The 24,294-nt window shown below is 47.2% G+C and overlaps 4 protein-coding genes and 1 non-coding gene across 5 annotated transcripts; 2 read left to right on the top strand and 3 right to left on the bottom strand.

Moving 5' to 3' along the window:
- Positions 1–1,780: 1,780 nt before the first annotated feature.
- On the bottom strand, positions 1,781–2,992 carry BYT42DRAFT_213887 (uncharacterized protein; the record flags this gene model as incomplete). The annotated part of the gene is made up of 1 exon (XM_051562563.1): positions 1,781–2,992. A coding segment is annotated over one exon (1,107 nt), but the record flags the coding sequence as incomplete, so codon positions are not given.
- A 5,848-nt stretch (positions 2,993–8,840) lies between these two features.
- On the bottom strand, positions 8,841–9,707 carry BYT42DRAFT_506385 (uncharacterized protein; the record flags this gene model as incomplete). The annotated part of the gene is made up of 1 exon (XM_051565094.1): positions 8,841–9,707. One exon carries the CDS (start codon positions 9,705–9,707, stop codon positions 8,841–8,843), a length of 867 nt encoding a protein of 288 aa, XP_051418054.1.
- A 333-nt stretch (positions 9,708–10,040) lies between these two features.
- BYT42DRAFT_590780 (uncharacterized protein) lies at positions 10,041–10,536 on the top strand (the record flags this gene model as incomplete). Its single annotated transcript, XM_051570506.1, has 1 exon — positions 10,041–10,536. The coding sequence occupies exon 1, from the start codon at positions 10,255–10,257 to the stop codon at positions 10,534–10,536; it is 282 nt and encodes a 93-aa protein (XP_051418053.1). The 5' UTR covers positions 10,041–10,254.
- On the top strand, positions 10,522–10,595 carry BYT42DRAFT_t161. The gene has a single exon. It is a non-coding gene; the product is annotated as a tRNA-Val (tRNA).
- A 12,520-nt stretch (positions 10,596–23,115) lies between these two features.
- Positions 23,116–23,935, bottom strand: BYT42DRAFT_550426 (uncharacterized protein; the record flags this gene model as incomplete). Its single annotated transcript, XM_051566131.1, has 2 exons — positions 23,116–23,135; positions 23,164–23,935. 2 exons carry the CDS (start codon positions 23,933–23,935, stop codon positions 23,116–23,118), a joined length of 792 nt encoding a protein of 263 aa, XP_051418052.1.
- Positions 23,936–24,294: the final 359 nt, after the last annotated feature.

Genomic DNA, 24,294 nt, shown 5'->3' with positions numbered 1-24,294 from the left:
ACTCCTTGACCAATAAACGAGCCTTCGCTTGAACATTGTCACAAACAAAACTCTCTTGAATCCTCTCAGCCAACTTCCGGGGACCAAAATGACCTTCCGCATGGAGCTGCTCCAGGATAGACCATTCGTTCCTCTCGTGCAAGACTTCGCGCGCCGAACCTTTTTCCACCAAATGATCCAAATGGATTTCGAACCTGTTCGCATGTCTTCGTATCCTTTGCTTCGTAATCCGGTCACAATCCAGAGGGTAAGCACCACCTTCCAAGTACTGGTAGAGAGCCAAAAACTAAGGAAACTTCATTTTTCACCATGAAATGAGATGAGATAAACCAAGGGGAGACAGATGTGCGAACCAAAAAGTAAAAATCAGAGTAAAAGCCGGTAACCAAAAATAAATCATGAATAGAATAAATTTATTCTCTCCATGTCAGCAAGGTGACATAATAAGAAACAATGAAGAACGAAAGTTCTTCGATCGCTAATCTCGAACCAACCGGGAAAGGGAGTCAGCAGGGTTGGATTTTCCCTTCACGTACTGGATTTCGAAATCGAATTCCATGAGACAAGCGGCCCATCTCGCCAACTTCGAGGTCTGCTTGGTCAGATTGTTGATGTAAACCAGGGCGGCATGGTCAGTTCGCAGAATGAATCTTCGTCCCAAGAGGTAATGGCGGAAATGTTGAATGGCCCAAATCAAGGCAAGAGCTTCCAAATGAGTAATGGAATAATTATGTTCTGGACCACGCACCGTTCAGGAGGCATAAGCGATCACCCTTTCCTCGGAGTCAGTACCATCCTTGGATTGGGAAAGGATCGCATCAAGACCTTTGGTAGAAGCTTCCGTCGTAAGGATCTGTACCTTCTGTCTATCCGGATAGCACAAAACCGGGGGATTCACTAGGGCAGTCTTCAGATTTTCATATGCACGGGCTTGTTCTTCGTCCCATCGAAATTCCACGGTCTTCCGCAAGAGCCTTGTCAACGGTTGAACCAGGGTAGCATAATCTTTGATAAACCTTCTGTAATAACTGGCAATACCAAGGAATGACCGGATATCATCACCATCTTGAGGGGCTGCGAACTTCATCACCTTCTCGACATTATAGTCGCTGGGGAGCAATCCATCGGCAGTCACCACATGTCCTAAGTACTCCACCTTGTCTTGCGCAAAATGACACTTCTTTCGTTTCAGTTTCAGATTGGCTTTTTGGCACTTTTCGAACACCAGTTCCAAATGATGGGCATGTTTCTCTAGAGATCGGGAGTACAGAATAATATCGTCAATAAAGACGTACACAAATTTACCAATATAATCTTGAAGCAACACGGTCATCATTCTTTGGAATGTAGAAGGGGCCGAAGTCAAGCCAAACGGCATCACCGTAAATTCATATGTGCCAAACTTCGTCACAAAACCAGTCTTCTCAATGTCTTGACTTGCCATGGGTACCTGCCAGTAACCACTGGCCACGTCCAGAGTCGAGAACACGCTCGCACCACCAAAAGAGTCCAGGAGTTCGTCAATTAACGGCAACGGAAAGGCATCCTTGATCGTAGCTTGATTCAGGCGTCGGTAGTCAATAACCATGCGTAATTCGCCACCCTTTTTCTTAACAAAAAATACGGGCGAAGTCCACTTTCCAGCGGAAGGACGGATGAGCCCCAACTCGATCATCTCTTGCAACTCCTTCTTCAGATGGTCTTCTTCTTTCCAGGTTAAATGGAAGGGCTTGGAACGAATCAGATGAACATTGTGGAGTGGAATTTCATGTTCCAAAACCTGGACTTTTCCTAGACCACTGGTCTCGACGAAACAACTATCATACGTGCGCACCACAGAGCCAATAGCTGGAGGCAACTCGGTCTTCTCACCTTCTTGCTGGTCTTAGTCAGAAACACCTTCTTGTTCGGTCACATCGTTCAGGTAAGGAACCAGTCGATCCTCGAGGTCGTTTTCCACATTGAAAACATCAGATGACGTCGGACACACGGACAAGGCATAGGCTTCAACTTCATCGTTGTTTCTTGCTGCACCAGAATATTCCGTATGGCACCGTAGGATCACCACACCCTTCTTGCAAGGTATTCTCAAGGTATTATCTTGCAACGAAATTTCAATACCATGAGCATGGAACCAAGAGATACCAAGCAGGCAAAGGTCCTTCTTTCCTTTGGTCGTTTGAACACACATATGTTCAGGTCGTATCTTGCCAGCAACGCAAATGGGCACATCGGTCGTGATATCGCTGGGGTCCTTGTTACCAATGTTAAAACCAGACAAATGCATCTGATCACCATTCGTGGCCAAACCAAGTCGGTCGCTCAAATCCTTGCCGATGACGCTCACACTTGCACCAGTATCGAACACCGCTTCGACTTCATGACCATTGATGGAAATTTTTCCCTTGAGAGGAGACCCAACACGCATCTTGGAAAGATCATAAGGGTACGTCATATCGTTCGTATCGACGGAATCGGTATCACTTTCCCACTCCATGTCTTTCTCCCATTCCAACACATCAGATTCAGTTTCACTGCTGGCCTGGGAACCAAGATCGAGACTGTCTTCGGAATCAGAGAGCACTTCCAAATTGTTCACTTGCATGGAATTTTCCTTGGCTGGTTTTCTTCGCCGCCAATAACGTATACCCGCGGCAATATCGTTTCCAGCCTGTCGTTCCAGATATAGCCAGTCCGCCATGGTTAATCCAGCGTCGGTGTGTTGCAATTTATCCCAGATCTTCTTTGGAATAAGATCGATTTCCAACGTTCTCGGGGGATTGCGCGATTTTCTAGGCTGAACGGCGGTCTTACTTGTCTTGACAACTGTCTTACTCGGTTCTTGATCTTCCACGCGTCGGCGTTTCTCAGCGGACAAAATGTCAACCGAAGGAACGGCCTCCACCAAATAAGCACCAGACTTCGCACCACCAGTTCCACCACCGGGCTTCAACGAGGATTTTTCTTGATATGGAGCACCAGTAACCTCGTTACAGTGACTCAAAAAAGTGGGGCAATGTTTGCAAAAAATGTGCGTTTTATTTAATTTTGTAATTTCCTACATAATAAAGTACAGTTTTCTTTTTTTAAATAAAAGCCCTTTTAATTACCTTTCGAATGAATTTTTACTCATATTGTTCCCATGTCTGGTTGTAAAGTTATGGGCGATTCGATTTTATATGTCATTGCCCTACTTTTTTGAGTTGTATGGAAAAAAATTGGCAGGCGCGAATTTCCTAAGTGACTGCTGTCCGAAATTCTTCAAAATCATGGACGCTATCAAAACAAGGCCTTCTCTTTTTTTCTCTTTCAAAATCAAGTGATTCATCTCCATCCTCTTCACCAATTACCAACGATTTTCGCAATTAGCAACCATCCTAACATGAAGTCAATTCCCACCACCACCACTCAGAATATTGAAGTACGTTTGCGACGTAGAGAGTCCCAACGGACTATTGAAGCTGCTCTTGGCGTTTCACGTCGAACGATTGGACGAATTGCTAAGCAATTAGACATTCAGTCTAATGCTGCCAATGGCCACCCATCAACAATCAGCACTAATCTTGGGTGGCTCATCTTGCGCAAGTTCGCCACTGGTGTTTACACTACTGCTGCTGACGCTGCAAGACAGCTTGCAGCAGAAAATACTTTTATTTCCGCCCAAACCATCCGAAATCACCTTTCAGCATGTGGTTTTGAACCGCGAATTAAACCAAACGCACTTCCATTGACACCAAGACACAAGAAGCTTCGTCTACAGTTTGCAAAGAAGTATCAACATTGGACTGTAGATGATTGGAAACGTGTGGTGTTTAGTGACGAAACTAAAATCAATCGTTTAGGTTCTGATGGGAAGCATTGGACTTGGGTGAAAGGTGGAGAGCCTCTTCGCGATCATAACGTTAATCCTACAGTCAAGCATGGTGATGGTAGCATTATGCTATGGAGCTGTATCACTGCTGAGGGCCCTGGCTACATTACCAAGATCGATGGTGGTATGAATTCTGATCTATATTGTAAGATTCTGCAAGATGATCTCTTCAGAATCTTGCATGATTATAATATAGATTTGAAGGATATTATCTTCCAACATGATAATGATCCTAAGCATACCTCAAAATTGACATGCCAGTGGTTAGAAGACAATCAGGTTAACATTTTGGATTGGTCTCCATACTCTCCAGATCTCAACCCCATTGAGAACCTATGGTATTATCTCAAGTGTCAGCTTTGTGGATATGATACAGCATCCACCAGCATCACTGAACTTTGGAAGCGCACAGGAGATGTCTGGTACCAAAAAGTAACGAAGGAAATGTGTGTGAAGCATATTGAAAGTATGCCAGCACGTTTGGCGGCCGTGATTCAGGCTAAAGGTGGACAAACAAAGTGGTAGATAATAAAAATTAGGTAAGTCAAAAAAGTGGGGCAATGCATAATATATTTTAATCGGCGATTTCTCTAGATCTAGCCAATCAATCTGCTTCGTTTTTTTTTTATTTTTTAGAGTACTATCTGTAGTTTATCTGTATGAAATATCATTTAATTTGAATCATCCATTTTTGAGAAATTCATTTAAATAGACATTTTTCACAAACATTGCCCCACTTTTTTGAGTCACTGTAAATACTTTCACCGTACTATAGTTTCTTAATTAAGGGATTACATAATATGTAAGAACAATAGAAATAATCATGGTTTGAGTCATCATCAGAACGCGTAATGATCATAAGATAATTTCAGATCGTTAAACGAACTTCACGAAAAATCGAACAGGACTTCCAATTCACACTCCGCTTCTGAAAAAGAAGGAACCGACAAATCGATCGATATTTCATCGCCCAAACATCATAGCACCATGGGAGAAACACCAAAAGAAAGGGAAAAGACCAACGAATTCAGGCAACCACAGAAATTAACCAGAACAAGGGAAATCCGAAAAAGGCAGTCGGCCGAGGCTTGCACAACTTTGGTTTTCACAGAATTGATACGTGTATGTGGCTGGCGATTAAAGAAGAACGAAAATAGGGATCGGGGAATGAGTGGTAAGTGATAGAGCCCGCGGTACAGATATGATCAAGGTAAAATAAAACAGTGAAGGTCGTTGCACGGTTTCCGCCTTTCCGCAAAAATATACGATCAGTACCGTTCTGACAATACTCCTTATTGCCGTTCTGATACTGCAATCCAAGTATATTTCTGTGACAGTCAAGTCGATATAATGTTAGAAATAGGGTCGTCAATAAGTCTGCTGTCAGCACGAAATAAACGTAAGGCCCCCCAAAAAATAGATCTCAAAGAAGAGTCGATTTATTCACAATGCATGATCAATTCGATTTAAGCTAAAATTTACATTCGCAAATTCCGGGTCGCATGCCGGACAGCCAACTCCGGACCAATATTTTAAAGGCCGACCGGAACATCCACAACAGGCCGCATCAGAATAACCAGTGATTCCTTGGTGTAGGTTAAAGGTTTATTGAAGGCGAGGCGAAGCCGAGCACGAGCTTCAGGTGTGAAGCAAATTGCTCTCGCCAGGTCAGTGTGGTGGGAAAGTCATGAAAAATAAAACCTGCGACCGGGATCAGGATCATGGTATTCAAGAAAATGTGGATCTGGGTGACAACTTTGGTCGACCTCAAGAAGAATGCAACATATACGTGGCCACATATTACGCCAAAACGTAATGCGGGCAGCAGATGTTGGGCGGGAACAGGGAAGCTGATTCAGTCGAAAGGAGAGCGGGTCATCTGGGCGGTTCGATCCAGTGAGTTGTAATCGTTCATGCATGTTGAGGCACCAGATAAGATGGCGACGGCTAGTGTGGTCCTTTTGACACCAACAAGTGCGTGGGCGGCCTGGTAGCCATCCCATGCGCCAGCGAAGGCAGCGGCTACGTTCGTGTCGGGTCATTGGGAGAAATAGGATGGGATCTATTCTAGCTTGGGGTCGGCATGCGCGGAGGAGGATGCTATTGCGACTGTTCAGTCGAGCTTCGAGCTGATCCTGCTTGTATGTAGTGATCGCTTTTTTGAGGTCTTGAGGGCTTGTCTCTGCACGTGGGCGGGATAATGAAATCCAAATTTCGTTTTTGTGAATTTGGAACCATAAGTGGCCCGTGGTAAAGATAGATGGGCGAAGTGCAGCGAGCAGGCTATCATCTGGGGTATTACGCACACGAAAGATGTATTTTACCTGGAGGATGGCATGGCGATGTACCATTGCTGGAAGACGGGTCAAGTGTTTAAACACCATGGTTGAGGATGTGCGGTGGCCTCCGAAAAGTAAGCGTAGACACTGGTCTTGTGCTTTTTCAAGTTTTATCTTTTCCTTCACCGAAGGGCGGATCAAAGCAAGGCCATATTCGAATTTTGGCCGAATAAATTGCTGGTATAAACGAGCGGAAAGGAGACGAGAGAACCCATTGGGATTTGCACCCAGGGAATGGATAACACGCATAGCACCAACTGCACCACGGCTGTTTTCGTAGATGAGTCGCGCTGAATCAATGAGGCCTTTGTTGTTAAACGGAATACCAAGATATTTAAAATATTGATCGCTCTGAAGTGGGACGTTATACAGAGTAAGGGGTCGTCGTGGGTGAATGGCAGGAGATCCAGGATAGGTGATAACACATTTATCGGGATTCCATCGGTATCCAAGTTGACGGCTATGGCGCTCACAGGCCGCGAGTAGAGCAGGCATGGTTGCCCATGTGCCGATCAGGGCAATATCATCAGCGTAAAGTAGACAGTTTATGCGTTGGTTCTGAACAAGAAATTCCGTGGGAAAGTCAAAATCATCATCGATAGGATTGATCGCCTCTTCAGTGAGACGCAAGAGGGAGGGCAGTGAGTTGATGTATACAGAGTATAAAAACGGCGACAGAATAGATCCTTGGAGAACGCCAGTGGCAGGTTGAAAACGGCGCGAGGTGATACCAGAGAGAGTAACTTCGATCTCAACATCATCAAAAAGATTTTTTAAGAGGGCGAGCAGGGGCGGTGCAGCGGCGAGCTCCAGTTCTTGCCAGATGACGTTTCTGTCGACGGTATCGTACGCTGATTTGATGTCAAGAAATGCTATTACAGGACTTTGGCCGTGAATGGTAGCATGCATCACCGACAATTCGTGCAGACAGAGGGCTTGATCCATGGCACTACGGCCAGGACGGAAACCACCCTGCGCAATATCAAGAGTGGGAGCAGCAATTTCCAGAGAGGGAGCAAGACAATTTTCGAACAGTTTGCGGAAAACAGAGGTCAGACAGATTGGGCGGTAGTTGCAAGGGTTGGATGGATCGCCTTTCTTGTAGATTGGGACCACTTGAGCAACGCGCCATACAGAAGGGGTTTGACCCCACTTCCAGCAGAGGGCGAAAAGTTTTACGAGGAGTGGAACGAGTGTGTCAATGAGTGGGAGGAGCATTTCAGTACGTACATGATCAATACCAGGCGCCTTTCGGCAAGCGAGGCGATTGAGAGCCTGAGTGACGGTATAATAATCGATCGGACAAGGAGTTGAAAAGGGAGCAGAGGAAACGGGTTCTTCGGTAATGGAGGGTCCAAGAAGATTCCCGGAGAAAACTGATTCGAGGTGTGTCAGAATGTGGTCAGCAGCGACCACTGGACCAGCAGGGTCAGAAAAAGAAGGATTAGTTTTACGGTTGCGGCGGATTTTGTTGATTGTGGTTGTGGCAGTGGCAACATCACCAGTAGACAGTTTCTCAGTGAACTCGCGCCAAGTTAGGCGGCGTCTTCGAGATACAAGGCGGCGGAAAATGGCAGCAGCGCGTTGGTGATCTACCCAACGAGAAAGTTTACTTGTACCAGAAGCTCGGCGCCAGAGTCGGTAGCAGCGTTCACGATCGTCAAATGCTTTCTGGAGTTCATCGTTCCAAAACCATTTGCACTTTCGGCGAGGAGGTTTACGTTTACCTACACTTTGGTCAAGTGCAGAATAAATGGCATTGCACAATTGGTCATTGAGAGCATCAAGTGGAGGAGGCGAACGAGTGGAAAGAGTGGTGGTAAGTAAGTCAGATAAAGGAGCGGACAGGGTGTTGAAGGATTGGAGATACTGGTCTAAGCGACTAGGGTAGCGAAAACGACTGAGATTCCATAGGCGACGTGGATGGTGAGAAGTGCTTGAGGGAGGAGGGGTAGAAGGAGTGTATGTGATATGGACGATTTTATGATCTGATCCCAGAGAGAGATCACTACTGACATACATAGAGGGGTTCAAGAGTGGTTGCGTGCTTATAAACCAGTCGATGATACTAGAACCGTGGCCCGAAAGAAGCGTGGGTATACCATAGGCCAGAGAGGCATTCCAAAGTGTTAGTCCATGCTCTTGTATCCAAGCGAGAAGCATAGTACCACGGGGTGTATAAATATTGTCTCCAATAAAGGTACCGATGCGTCCATTAAAATCACCGCATAGGATGGTATTGGTGGTGTTGTCGTGATGAAAGGGGAGGGAGTTGAGAACAGCCATGACGGCAGAGGAAGAAAGCGAGGGCGGTAAGTAGAGACAGTGGATGAGTGTATCGGTGACAATGCAGGAGAGAACATAAGGAGAGGAGTTCGGTAGGACAGTAACGTGGTAAGGAAAGGATGGGTTGACAAGTAGGGATATACCCATACTGCCGACATAAGCATTGCGTAGTGGTGTTCCATAGGTATGATGTTGGATCCAGTGTGTGGGAAAGGTATGGAGTTCGAGAAGCCAGGTTTCGGTGATAAACATAAGTGCAGAATTCGGGATATAGGAGAGGATCGTATCTATGAGGTGACGTTGGAGGCCATTGGCGTTCCATAAAGAGAGTGTAATGGGCTCACTCATTGATCGGATATTTGGTTCGCGTTAGTCTGGGTGGAAGTGTCGCTCGTAATCGACATGCGGCGGACGTTAGTGTCATCATCATTTGTGAGAAAAGGATTGTCAGGTGGGGTGGTGGTGAGTTCAGTGCGGGAAAGAATGGACTGGAGGTGGGAATCGGAGAGCCACTGTTGTTGATGGAAAGACCGGGCGACTGCAAATTTGACAGGTGCACGGATGAAATTAATGGCACGCTCAAGTCGTTCGACATGGAGTTGATCAGCCTGTTGTTGACGATCCTTGGCAGCCAAGGTTTCGAATTTAGGATCGCGCAAACACATAGGGTCGCGTGGGTTGAAATCTTTGATCTGCTGAATGGTGTGTTTGGCAAGGAGGGTAGTAAGTTCATCATAATAGTCATTATGGATCAGCAGGGCAACAATTTGGCGATCGGGGTAGTGAACATCCAGAATGCGTGAATTATTAAATCCAAGAATGCGAAGGCGGCTGCGAATCTCCTTAGTCTTCATCCGGAACTTGCTGGGGATATAGACATAGCGGAAACCATGGGTCTTACTATTAGTCGCGAAGGTTCTTGCAACGGTCTCCACTTGTTTGGTTGAGAACTTTTTTTTAGGTAGGTTTTTTTTAGTGCGAGAAGCCCATGTGTCCTTGACTGGGGAAGTGTCGGTTGTAGGGGGGTCTGTGGAGGTGGATGCATACTTAGAAGCCATTGCTCCAATGGGGGTAGGGTCAGCATATTGGGTTTCAAATTGAGCTTCAAGCTGGGCGATTCGAGCTTCGGCAGCAGCCAACGATTGGTTTAACTGATGATTTTCTGCCTTCAGTTGATCATACTCATCGAGGCGGCGGAGAACTTGATTCATTTGAGCGACCATGGCTGTCATGAATGATGGAAGGGCTTCATGATGCTCAAATTGTAACATGGTGGAGGGTAGAGGTTGTTCCGTCAGTGCAAGAGGTGTAGCTGGGTTCTGGGTCGGAGTAGATGCCTGAGATTCAGGCGATTCAACCATGGTGATATCAGGTAACGTTTCCACAGAAGCATCACGAGCGCGGGTTTGGTCGATCAGTTGGCGCATCTTAATATGCGAAAAACGTTGGCCGCATTGACAGAGAAAAATGGGCATGGCTGGTTCAGTCTTAGTGTGGCCATTTTTCCTGATGGTGGACTTGTTGCATTTGAGGCAGCTGAGTTGGGACTGACGCATTTCAGCGAAATCGGAGGCTAAAAGGGCCACGGCGTCAGGAGAAAAAATTTTGGGCGGCTTGGCCAGCCCAAGGGCTCCTTGGCTTTTCTCGGGTTTTTTTTGCACTGTTTTGACGGCGCCCATTAACAGTTGCAGGTCAGAAACGGTGGACAGTTGTTCAGGAAAGTTTGGACGCGTGCGTTTAAGTGCGGGGATTCAAGTAATGCGGGCTGGTAAAATAGATGTTCACCGCCGTTTACTGATAAATAATTTTTTTGTTGGATGGCCGGATGTTGGAATCGCAGGACAGAATTCGGTGCTTTCGCTTGGAGCTTCTAACGAAACTTGTTCTGCGAGGTTGGTAGTGGAGCTTGAGAGTGTTTTTACAGTTGGAGGGTTTGTTGTTTTGCTGCTATTCGTTGTCAAAGTTTTGCTGAAACCGGTAAAACTATTATCCGTGAAAAAAGTGATGAATAGTGGAATAACCAGTGATTCCTTGGTGTAGTTGGTTATCACGTCTGTCTAACACACAGACGGTCGCCAGTTCGAATCTGGCAGGAATCAATATTTTTGCTAAAATTGGCGTATCCTTTTTTGGTATTTCCTAAAACGTTCATAACAATGTCAGATTTGTGTACTCCTTTAGAGTTGTCAGTTACGCCGGTTCTTCTTTTGCGCCGATTAGATTTGCTATACCAAAGTTTAGCAAATACGGAAGACAGCGCATTGGCTCGTCCGCAGATCGATGTCTGGAGGAACCTTCGAGAAGGTATGAAGGACCAATGGATGAACGAGGCATACCAAAGGTATTGCCTGGAAAACGGAAGAAATATAGACCGAATCCGTTTAGCATTAAAGTGGTCCGTAATACTTCTTGATTGGTTATGTTTCGGAATAATAGAAAACCGTGCAGGAAGTTGACGAGAACCTTCCTGAAGATTGTAGACATAAAAATGATCTTGATAGAAAATATAAATATGACCATGTTATGGTAGAAATAAAGAAGGAAAAAAACTACAGATTTAAACTGAACTCTAAAGGAGTACTCAAATCTGACAACTGGTAGCGGCTGAAAAGAAACCCGACCTGAGCCCAATTACTATTACGACGAAACCGGAACTATGGACGCACAAATGAAGACTCTCACTGAAGCTTTGGCTTACCTTCTGGAACGCGAGAAGAAGAAGGAAGAAAACGCCGGAAAGCAGACCCAAGGTGCAGAAGTCAAGGTTCCTCTGCCTGCGAAGTTCCGAGGTGCCAAGGACCCCGTCGTTGTGGAAAACTGGATCGATGATGTCGACCAATACTTCACCTTTACAAAAATGCCGGAGGAACAGCGGTTCAACTTTGCTGTTATGCTCCTCGAAGACAAGGCGAAGATGTGGTGGCGACGTCACAAGCAGACTAGTGGTGACGATACGATCGATAACTGGGAAGATTTATGCGATGCCATTCGGCACTACTTTGTCCCAACTGGTGTGTACCGACAAGTCCGTGGAAAGTTGCACAACCTACGACAAACTGGTTCCGTGCAACGTTATGCCGAAGAGTTCCAGGACTTGAGAGCGATCGCTGGTGATGTCTCGGAAGCGGAAGCTTTGGATCGCTTCACTCGTGGTTTACGTATTCCGATCCAGGAATATGTGTACACCTATAGACCGGAGACTCTGGATCGTGCCATCGAGTTGGCTATGGACTACGAAGATGCTCGCCGTGGTAATTTCCGTCCCGTATTCCGTCCCCAGCAAGCTCAACGTCGGTTCAATGGACCCGAACCGATGGATCTGGACTTGCATGAATTGGATCGTCCCAGGAGACAACGACGTCCCAACGGCAAGAAGCACGTCAAGACCCCGAAGTGCTATGCCTGTGACCAGGAAGGTCACCTCGTGAAGGATTGCCCAGTGGTTAAAGCGGCCAAAGCTGCTTTAAAAGTCAACGCGCAATAGGTCAAGAGGGGGCCGTATTGCGCAAAGAAGATGTAACCACCCCTCTACCGGAACTAGGTCCTGGAAGCAAGGATCAGGGTGCTGGGAAGAAGCAGGGCGGTGGTGTCAAGAAATCGAAAGCTTCTTCCCCTTTCAAGTGGTACCAGGACAAGGAAACTCACGACCGTTGGCAAAAGGAACGCGACCATTTGGAAGAATTACAGCATTTGGCCAACGAAGGACGTGGTGCAATTGGTTTGCCGACATATAAAGGTTATATCGCCGGAGAATCTATGCAAGTTATTATCGACTCGGGAGCCTCAGCGAACTATGTATCCAAACGTCTGGCAAAAGGTTTGCCGCAACGCAAGTTGAAATGCGCTCTGCCAGTTAAGTCTGCTGGTAACAAGACGATCATGGTGGATACGGTGGTCAAGGTGCCTTTCTCCTTTGGACAAGTCGAGAAAGAAGATCACATCGAGGCATTGGTGATTCCCAGTCGATTCGATCTCATTTTGGGCATGGATTGGCTTGAAACGGTTAACCCGTCCGTAGACTGGAAGACGAAAACATGGCGGATCCAGACGGCAAAGGGCGAGATGGTGCTCTCCCCTAACGAACGAACGGACGATGACGAACTGAATTTTGTGTGTTGCCCGAGGCAAGTGGTCAAGTCGATCAAGCAGCGAGAAGAAGTAGCCCTGTTGTTGGTCAACAGCGAGAACGACATCAAGGTGGTGTCCGATTTATCGAAGAAAGCTGCTAAGTGGATCGAGGGATACGAAGACCTATTCTCAGACGAGTTACCTGGTTTGCCTCCAGAACGCGACGTACAGCATGTGATCAACGTCGGCGACGCAACACCCGTATCGAAAAACCCCTTCAAGATGAGTCCGCGTGAACTAGATGAACTTCAGCGACAGATCAAGGCGTTATTGGACAAAGGCTTGATCGAACCCAGCAAGTCACCGTGGGGTGCTCCAGTATTGTTCGTACGAAAGAAGGATGGTAGCATGCGTATGTGTGTTGACTATCGAGCTTTGAACAAACTGACGGTTCGAAACACTTCTCCATTGCCACGAATTGACGAATGTTTGGATCGCTTGGCTGGCGCACGTATTTTCTCTTCTTTGGATCTCAAAAGCGGATATCATCAAGTACGATTACGTGACGAGGATCGACCGAAAACTGCGTTTAACACTCGATATGGACAGTATCAGTTCAAGGTGTTACCTTTTGGTTTAACGAACGCTCCACCAACGTTTCAAGCAATGATGAATCGAATTCTCGGAGAATATATCGATCGATTCGTGTTGGTTTATCTCGACGATATCCTGGTGTACAGCCGTAACGAGGAAGAACACAAGAAGCACTTGCACATAGTGTTGGAAAAATTGCGTGAACACAAGCTGTTTCTGAACCCGGACAAATGCGAATTTGGTGTCGACGAATTGGTGTTCGTTGGATTTCGAGTGACTAAGAACGGTATCCTGCCGGATAACAAGAAGATTGCGAAGCTGCAAACTTGGCCCACTCCCACCAATGTCCAGGAGGTGCGACAGTTCCTTGGATTGGCAAGTTATTACCGCCGATTTATCAAGGATTACGCCCACATCGCCGCACCATTGACCGACCTCACGCAAGGTGCTGGACCGAAACGCCGAAAGATCGTTTGGTCGCCGAAATGTCAAGCTGCTTTCGAAGAATTGAAGACACAGTTAGCCTCTGCTCCTGTGTTGGTGGCTCCTCGACTCGATCGTCCGTACAAGGTGTATACAGACGCTTCAGATTTCGCTTGTGGTGCTGTACTGGTTCAAGATGACGACGATGGTTTGGAACATCCGATCGCCTATGAGAGCAAGAAGTTTAGCAAGACTGAGCAAAATTATCCTGCTCAAGAAAGGGAATTATTTGCTATCCTTCATGCTTTGCGCACGTGGCGATGTTTTTTGGACGGTACCAAGTATGTGGTATACACGGATCATTTGCCACTTCGGTACCTACGTTCGCAGAAGACTCCGACCCCTAGGCTGGTACGCTGGATTAACGAGCTGGAACTGTACGACCCCGATATTCAGTATCGACCAGGCAAACAACAAGTAGTACCGGATGCACTCTCTCGGATCGTTCAAGACCCTGACGATGACCATGATGAGAAGCCCGTAGTGCCCGAATACTTATACTTAATGGACACGGTGATGCCTGTGGTGCATGATACAGATTGGCCTCTTTATTACATGTACGCCGAAGAAGCCATTCCTGAGTCCGTACGAGAACAGCTGAAGGAAAATCGCGATACGTTTATGATCAAGGACGACGTAATCTACCACCGAAATGATGAACACTGGACCCGATTTGTTCCTTACGTTGAACGTGCCGACCTGCTTGCTCGTTATCACCATTCCGTTGGACATGCCGGATTGTCAACCATGTTACACGTATTACAACCCCGTGTATGGTGGCCCCAGATGAAGAAGGAAATCGAAGAATGGTTACAGCAGTGTCAAGAGTGTCAACTAGCCGGTAAACCTCAAAGATCTGTTCGCAAAGCGCCGATGCATCCTCTTAACGTCCCGGAACCGTTTGGACGATGGCATCTGGATTTCATTGGTCAATTACCTACGACTCGTAAAGGCAATCGTTGGATCATTGTTGCCGTGGATTATTTGACGAATTGGCCAATTGCTCGAGCTGTCCCAGTGGCGTCTGCAGCAGCGGTAGCAGACTTTTTGTACGAAGAAATCGTCATGCGCTTTGGTTGCCCCAAGGAGATTCTCTCGGATCGTGGTGCTGCCTTTATGTCCCAAATCTTGCAGCGATACACGAAACGAATCAAGGCAACGCATCGATTTACGTCGGCTTATCATCCTCGAACGAACGGAAAAGTCGAACGCTTGAATGGAACCCTGAAGTCGATGCTCATCAAGTACTTGCGTGGACGAATTCATGAATGGGATCAACACTTGGACGCAGCCGTATGGGCCTTACGTGTTCGTAAACACGCTACTACTGGACATAGCCCATTCTACTTGGTGTACGGTCGAGAACCTGTGCTCCCTGGTGACCCATTACGACCTTATCTAGCTGGACCTGATGTTCCTGTGGACCCGAACAGACCTTCTGAAGAGCTGGACAAGCTAGAATCAGCCCGTCAAGACGCTGAAACACAACTGAAGTCGCAAGCCGAACGTGACAAAGTTCGATGGGATGCTACGGTTAAGCCCATTACGTTCGAAATTGGTGACTTAGTCTTGTTGCGTGTGGAACAGAAAGTTGGATTGGAATTTTCATGGGAAGGACCTTACCGTGTACGACGCAAGAACGACGACAACGATGTTTATTTATTGGAAAGTCTCGATGGTGTGGTTCGACCTGATTGGATATATGTCGATCGCCTGAAGCAAGCAAACACAGTCGAACAGTTACTCGAAACGCGACCCTGGTTCGATGTGCGAACGTCCCGTTCCCAATGGCCTGCTGGTGCATTACGCGATTTGCCGCCATCTAACGACTTTCACGAAAAGGTTGACGCCATCGTGAACGAGCCCAACACTCACGATGCGCAAGAAATCGTTGCTCCCGAAAACCCCATGGTTGAAGATGCCGTCGAAACACCTGCCCTGCCGAATGACTCCGAAAATTCTATGGTTGACGAAGTTATCGATTCACCCGACGCAACAATCGATCAAGAGGATACAATCTGTGATGAAGATCTCGACGACACTGAAATATCGACAGACCCGATGTCCCCAATGTCTCAGTCGATTGACCCTAACGAACATGACCGCTCGGATTATGAACCCGCTTTGGACTTAATGAACGACCCCGACATCACTGACGACGTGGTTTCAACCGAACTTGAAGATGTCCCCGCTATGTGCGAAGTTGACACCGTTGAACCCACGGCAATTAACGAAGTTCCACTGCAGACGACAGAACCCATCAAAGAAATGGCTCCTTACGATACCGAGATAGCACCCTCATTGGATGAACCGTTGGAACAAGATCCTACGCTGGACGAACCCATCGATACCCCTATGGATCTTTCTACCGTGCCACCTCCTGACCAGTATCACCTTTCTGACTCGGATGCCTCTTTCGATAACGAAGCCCGAGGACGGACTTCAGGCAAGAGGGGGGGTATTGTCAGTTACGCCGGTTCTTCTTTTGCGCCGATTAGATTTGCTATACCAAAGTTTAGCAAATACGGAAGACAGCGCATTGGCTCGTCCGCAGATCGATGTCTGGAGGAACCTTCGAGAAGGTATGAAGGACCAATGGATGAACGAGGCATACCAAAGGTATTGCCTGGAAAACGGAAGAAATATAGACCGAATCCGTTTAGCATTAAAGTGGTCCGTAATACTTCTTGATTGGTTATGTTTCGGAATAATAGAAAACCGTGCAGGAAGTTGACGAGAACCTTCCTGAAGATTGTAGACATAAAAATGATCTTGATAGAAAATATAAATATGACCATGTTATGGTAGAAATAAAGAAGGAAAAAAACTACAGATTTAAACTGAACTCTAAAGGAGTACTCAAATCTGACAGAGTGTCGTGACCTGTTTCCATTCTGACCAATCAGAACTCCCTGCGGACTCCCTCGCAAGTGAAGAGTCAACACCAATAACATATAGACTCTGAAAAGGGCTAATACCCTTTTGTATAATAGATTAATAATCAGTAAACTAGAGAAAAGATATAAAAGACAGAACAAACAGAATAATAAAAAGTCAGTCGTTTTTAGACCTATATTTCTTGGCAAACCACTTTGGTGATCTTGACTGTATATCAGATCCGAGTGAAGTACGACAATTGGTAGCGGCTGTTCCATGAACACTGATCCTCCGAACCTTGAGAAAATATCCCTTACATCTGTACGAAATCGAAGAACACGTACAAGAAATTTTAAGAAAAGAATTAGTTGAAGAATACCAGAAGTACCGCCGGATTAAAAGTATCCCTTCTGAAGAACGTTTAAAGTCTACCCCAGCCCGAATGAAACACTGGAAGTGTCAGATTTGAGTACTCCTTTAGAGTTCAGTTTAAATCTGTAGTTTTTTTTTTCTTCTTTATTTCTACCATAACATGGTCATATTTATATTTTCTATCAAGATCATTTTTATGTCTACAATCTTCAGGAAGGTTCTCGTCAACTTCCTGCACGGTTTTCTATTATTCCGAAACATAACCAATCAACAAGTATTGCGGACCACTTTAATGCTAAACGGATTCGGTCTATATTTCTTCCGTTTTCCAGGCAATACCTTTGGTATGCCTCGTTCATCCATTGGTCCTTCATACCTTCTCGAAGGTTCCTCCAGACATCGATCTGCGGACGAGCCAATGCGCTGTCTTCCGTATTTGCTAAACTTTGGTATAGCAAATCTAATCGGCGCAAAAGAAGAACTGGCGTAACTGACAATACCCCCCCTCTTGCCTGAAGTCCATCCTCGGGCTTCGTTATCGAAAGAGGCATCCGAGTCAGAAAGGTGATACTGGTCAGGAGGTGGCACGGTAGAAAGATCCATAGGGGCATCGATGGGTTCGTCCAGTGTAGGATCTTATTCCAACGGTTCATCCAATGAGGATGCTATCTCGGTATTGTAAGGAGCCATTTCTTTGATGGGTTCTGTCGTCTGCAGTGGAACTTCGTTAATTGCCGTGGGTTCAACGGTGTCAACTTCGCACATAGCGGGGACATCTTCAAGTTCGGTTGAAACCACGTCGTCAGTGATGTCGGGGTCGTTCATTAAATCCAAAGCGGGTTCATAATCCGAGCGGTCATGTTCGTTAGGGTCAATCGACTGAGACATTGGGGACATCGGGTCTGTCGATAATTTCAGTGTCGTCGAGATCTTCATCACAGATTGTATCCTCTTGATCGATTGTTGCGTCGGGTGAATCGATAACTTCGTCAACCATAGAATTTTCGGAGTCATTCGGCAGGGCAGGTGTTTCGACGGCATCTTCAACCATGGGGTTTTCGGGAGCAACGATTTCTTGCGCATCGTGAGTGTTGGGCTCGTTCACGATGGCGTCAACCTTTTCATGAAAGTCGTTAGATGGTGGCAAATCGCGTAATGCACCAGCAGGCCATTGGGAACGGGACGTTCGCACATCGAACCAGGGTCGCGTTTCGAGTAACTGTTCGACTGTGTTTGCTTGCTTCAGGCGATCGACATGTATCCAATCAGGTCGAACCACGCCATCAAGACTTTCCAATAAATAGACATCGTTGTCGTCGTTCTTGCGTCGTACATGATAAGGTCCTTCCCATGAAAATTCCAATCCAACTTTCTGTTCCACACGCAACAAGACTAAGTCACCAATTTCGAACGTAATGGGCTTAACCGTAGCATCCCATCGAACTTTGTCACATTCGGCTTGCAACTTCAGTTGTGTTTCGGCGTCTTGACGGGCTGATTCTAGCTTGTCTAGCTCTTCAGAAGGTCTGTTCGGGTCCACAGGAACATCAGGTTCAGCTAGATAAGGTCGTAATGGGTCACCAGGGAGCACAGGTTCTCGACCATACACCAAGTAGAATGGGCTATGTCCAGTAGTAGCGTGTTTACGAACACATACAGTAAGGCCCATACGGCTGCGTCCAAGTGTTGATCCCATTCATGAATTCGTTCACGCAAGTACTTGATGAGCATCGACTTCAGGGTTCCATTCAAGCGTTCGACTTTTCCGTTCGTTCGAGGATGATAAGCCGACGTAAATCGATGCGTTGCCTTGATTCGTTTCGTGTATCGCTGCAAGATTTGGGACATAAAGGCAGCACCACGATCCGAGAGAATCTCCTTGGGGCAACCAAAGCGCATGACGATTTCTTCGTACAAAAAGTCTGCTACCGCTGCTGCAGACGCCACTGGGACAGCTCGAGCAATTGGCCAATTCGTCAAATAATCCACGGCAACAATGATCCAATGATTGCCTTGACGAGTCGTAGGTAATTGACCAATGAAATCCAGATGCCATTGTCCAAACGGTTCCGGGACGTTAAGAGGATGCATCGGCGCTTTGCGAACAGATCTTTGAGGTTTACCGGCTAGTTGACACTCTTGACACTGCTGTAACCATTCTTCGATTTCCTTCTTCATCTGGGGCCACCATACACGGGGTTGTAATACGTGTAACATGGTTGACAATCCGGCATGTCCAACGGAATGGTGATAACGAGCAAGCAGGTCGGCACGTTCAACGTAAGGAACAAATCGGGTCCAGTGTTCATCGTTTCGGTGGTAGATTACGTCGTCCTTGATCATAAACGTATCGCTATTTTCCTTCAGCTGTTCTCGTACGGACTCAGGAATGGCTTCTTCGGTGTACATGTAATAAAGAGGCCAATCTGTATCATGCACCACAGGCATCACCGTGTCCATTAAGTATAAGTATTCGGGCACTACGGGCTTCTCATCATGGTCATCGTTAGGGTCTTGAACGATCCGAGAGAGTGCATCCGGTACTACTTGTTGTTTGCCTGGTCGATACTGAATATCGGGGTCGTACAGTTCCAGCTCGTTAATCCAGCGTACCAGCCTAGGGGTTGGAGTTTTCTGCGAACGTAAGTATCGAAGTGGCAAATGATCCGTGTATACCACATACTTGGTATCATCCAAAAAACATCGCCACGTGCGCAAAGCATGAAGGATAGCAAATAATTCCCTTTCTTGAGCAGGATAATTTTGCTCAGTCTTGCTAAACTTCTTGCTCTCATAGGCGATCGGATGTTCCAAACCATCGTCGTCATCTTGAACCAGTACAGCACCACAAGCGAAATCTGAAGCGTCTGTATACACCTTGTACGGACGATTGAGTCGAGGAGCCACCAACACAGGAGCAGAGGCTAACCGTGTCTTCAATTCTTCGAAAGCAGCTTGACATTTCGGCGACCAAATGATCTTTCGGCGTTTCAGTCCAGCACCTTGCGTGAGGTCGGTCAATGGTGCGGCGATGTGGGCGTAATCCTTGATAAATCGGCGGTAATAACTTGCCAATCCAAGGAACTGTTGCACCTCCTGGACATTGGTGGGAGTGGGCCAAGTTTGCAGCTTCGCAATCTTCTTGTTATCCGGCAGGATACCGTTCTTAGTCACTCGAAATCCAACGAAAACCAATTCGTCGACACCAAATTCGCATTTGTCCGGGTTCAGAAACAGCTTGTGTTCACGCAATTTTTCCAACACCATGTGCAAGTGCTTCTTGTGTTCTTCCTCGTTACGGCTGTACTGTATAAGCGGTTCTTTTGGAGAGAGGAAGATAAACGAGTGGTAGGGAAGTCGGCAGATATTAAGGATAGGAGACAATCGGAGGGAAGACGGGAAGCACGAAGGCAGAAACGAGTGGTGAGGATGTCGATACGAAAAGCCATGGAGGGGAGGTTGCAGAGGTGTTTAAGGACAGTGGTGGAGGATGTGGTATGGCCGCCAACGATCATACGAAGGCATCGATCCTGGAGTTTTTCGACGGCTTTGAAATCTTTTTTAAGGAATGTAGAGATGGCGAGCCCATATTCAAACTTGGGGTGGATGAACTGGGCGTAGAGGCGGGAACTGAGGAGGAGGGAGAAACCAGAGCGGCTAGCACCAATGCTGTGGAGAACAGACATGGCGAGCATGGTAGGGGCAGTGCGGTATTTAATGAGGGACGAGGCACAGAGGCCAGAGCGACAGAAGGGAACACCAAGGTAAATAAATTCTTCTACTATGGGAAGTGGTTCACCATAGAGAGAGAGGGGAGTGACGGTACGGGCGGTAGGGTGGTTGATGATGGCACATTTGGCAGGATTCTATCGGTAGCCAAGTTCAAAGGAGTGTTGGGAGGCGAGAGTAAGCATGGACTTGACTTCTTGGTAGGAACCTAGGATGGCAACATCGTCGGCGAAAAGGAGAGAATTGACAGGAGTGGGAGAGGGTGTATCGGAAACCGTTAATCGGGTGGTAGTGGAAGTGGCGGCGTTACGAAGAAGGGAAGGAAGGGAATTTATATAAACGGAATAAAGATGGGGACTTAAAACAGAGCCTTGGAGGACACCTGTGGCAGGGGAAAACGAAGTGGAGGAATGGTTAGAAAGAAGGACGGAAACAGAAACATCGTCAAAGAGGTGCATAAGGAGAGACAAAAGAGGTGGAGGCATATCAGCGTTGGAGAGGGCCTGCCATACAATATGTCTATCGACAGTATCATAGGCAGCCTTTATATCCAGGAACGCGATGACGGGAAAATGATGGTGGCGGTGGAAGTAGGAGTGCATAAGTTCATGGAGACATAAAGCTTGGTCGAGGGCACTGCGACGAGGACGGAAACCACCTTGGGCAATATCCAGTGCAGGCGAAAAGGCATGGAGAGAAGAGGCGAGGCATAATTCCATAAGTTTACGGAGAACGGAGGTGAGGGAAATCGGGCGATAATTGGAGGGAAGGGTGGGATCGCCTTTTTTGAAAATCAGAAACACTTGGGCATGGCGCCACAAGGTAGGAACATAGGACCACTGCCAGCAGAGGCGAAAGAGACAAAGGAGCGTATAGGATAAGGCGGAGGTGATGGGGCGGAGCATTTCGGCTTTGAGGTGGTCAACACCAGGAGCTTTGCGGTTGGGAAGTTGGCGGATGTGATACTGGATCGATGCTTATGAAAAAGGACAGTCGAACAGTTCGTTTGGAGTGGGGGAAGGCGGGAGAATTTGTGGGCAAGTCGAGGGAAGGGTATGGCCATTATACACAGACTGTAAATGGAAACACATTGCTTCCACTGCGGCTGCGGGACCATCAGGATGGGTAAAGGATTGGAGGGGGCGACGACGTCGTTTCAACTGGGCAACCTTGGAGGTTGCTTTGTTGTAATTGGTTTCTAATGAGTGACAAAAAGCATGCCAGGATGCCCGTTTGGCGGCTTGGACTTCGGAACGGAAAGTCTGGCAGGCGGTTTGGTGTTTGGTCCACCAGTAAACTTTGTCTATACCAGCGGCATGACGCCATCATTGGTAGCAGCAGTTTCGATTGTCAGCGGCATTTTGGAGACTTTCGTTCCAAAAGTGCTTCCAATGGGATGGACGGGGGCGGTGGGGACCAATGGACTGGTCGAGGGAGGTGTAAATGGCATCATTGAGCTCACCAGTGAGGTGGTCAATGTCAGGGTGAGTGGGTGGGGGGTTGGTGGCGAGGTCGGAAAGAGTGTGGCGAAGGGTGTTGGTGGTGGAAATAAAGGAGCGGTTATATAAGGAGTGGACGTCAGGTTCATGAAGGCGAGAGAGATTCCATGTGCGGCGTTGTGGTGGAGGAGTTTCGGCAGGAAGGTGATCGTAGGTAAAGGAGAGTGACATAAGTTTATGATCAGAGCCAAGAGAGAGGTCGGAACGAATGGTGATGTTGGGTGACTGGAAAGAGAAAGGAGTGTTGGTGATAAACAAGTCAATGATACTACTGATTTCTTGTTCTCGTCGGAAGGAAAGGAAGGTGGGTTGGCCAAAGGCGAGAGAAACGTTTAGCACTTCGAGCTGATTATCGGACAGCCATTGCTTGAGTAGGGAGCCGCGTGGGTTGGAATCATGATCGCCAATATAATCACCCATCCGGGCATTTAGGTCGCCACAGATAATGGTATCGTCAAGGAGGGGGATGGATGATAGGACTTGCATAATTGTTTCGGGAGGGAGGGAGGGGGGAAGGTATAAACATATAACATGAAGCGGACCAAGCTTGAGAGAGAGGGCATAGTTGGAAAATGAGGGTAATTGAAAAACTGGATAAGGACAGGAGGGGGAAATAAGAGCGGAAATGCCTATGAAACCACGGTAGTTGCCAGCAACAGGTGTACCATATAAATGGATTTGATTCCATGAGGTGGGTAATCGGGCAGGGGGGAGAAGCCAAGTTTCGGTAATGAAGAGTAAGGAGAAGGAGTGACAGTGCGGCAAAACATCATGAATAGTGGAAGCTTGGAGACCATTAGCATTCCACAAACCAATTGATAATTCTGGCATTATTGATACGAGGTGGTGGCGGTAGCAGTGGTGGGAGTGGCAGTGGAGTGAATGGAAGCATCCTCATCATGTGCTTCATGATCAGAAACGTCCATAGCAGAGGCATCATCGTCAGCATCGGTGGTCTCAGATTGCGAAGGTGAAAAGGCATCGCGATCCTTATACTTCATGGCGTGGAGGCAACGACTGGTCATAGTCATGGCATCGTCCTCACTAATCCAACCAGCATTAAAAAAGGTGCGGGTGACCGGGATGGCAACAGCGGGACGAAGGAAATGAAGCGTACGCATGCAGCGGTTACGGTGCAAGTCGAGAGCCATGCTGGTTTTGTGGGCAGCAGGAAGGTCTGAGTATTTAGGATCATCCAAGTGGGTAGGATCCTGAGGGTCAAAGGAATCGAGAGGCACCACTTTCGATTTGGCCAAAATTTCTTTGGCCACCGGGATATATTGGACATGCATAAGCAAGCCAATGGCGGAACGGGCAGAGAAAGAAATATCGAGGATACGGGCAGAGTCCAAGCCTAAACGGCGCAGACTGCGGCGGATTTCAGGCCGATCCATGCGGCGGGAGCGTGTTAAATAAAGGTATTCGAAACCTTTGGGGCCTTCGGCAGGCTGGAAGGAACGGGCAATGGCCGTTTGACGGCGGGTGGGAATAGCCAGTGGGGCTGGATGATGTTTGCGGACAACTTGGGCCCAGGAAGAAGCTAGAGCTCCCACGGGAGCAGGGTCAGTGGCGCGGGAGACGGTGGCGGTGGGCATATTGCCAGCAACGGAAGTGGATTTGGTGGGGGCGGCGGAATGTTTTTCTGACTCCGTCAGACGTGCTTCAAGAGCAGCGATTTTGGCTCGTAGTTGGGAGTTTTCCTCCACAACGGCTTCGAATCGGTCTACACGTTCCAGTGCAGACGAGAGGTCGGTTTGCATAGCTGCAACAGTATGCTGGAGAGCAGCGACGACTTGCATGAGGTCCACATGGGGCATGCTGGGGGGAACATTAGCGACATGTTGTAATGTCGCCTGGTGGCGGGATTCAGCTGGAACTGAATCGGAATGTTGCATGGCAAGGAAGCGGTCTACAGACGTCGGAGTAGTATCAATGGGTACGTACGGACTTACTGATGATGGATGCAACAGTTTTGTTGATGGATGGATGATTTTTAGTATGGATGTGTACTTCTTTTGACGGGAAAACCTTTTGCCGATTTCTGAAAGGCAAAAAGTGATTGAAAACCGAAAGAAAAGTGGGGATGTAGCTCAGACGAAAGATTTTGTTTATTTTTTTAGAGAATACAGATGACGAAGACCAATGGGTCGATATGTCTATCCAGTACACAAAGGAA

The sequence above is a fragment of the Radiomyces spectabilis genome (genome assembly GCF_025331425.1).
Source record: "Radiomyces spectabilis strain NRRL 2753 chromosome Unknown BYT42scaffold_21, whole genome shotgun sequence".
Classification (NCBI taxonomy): domain Eukaryota; kingdom Fungi; phylum Mucoromycota; class Mucoromycetes; order Mucorales; family Radiomycetaceae; genus Radiomyces; species Radiomyces spectabilis.
The sequence above is the reverse complement of the archived record's forward strand: the minus strand, read 5'-3'. Positions and strand labels throughout refer to the sequence as shown.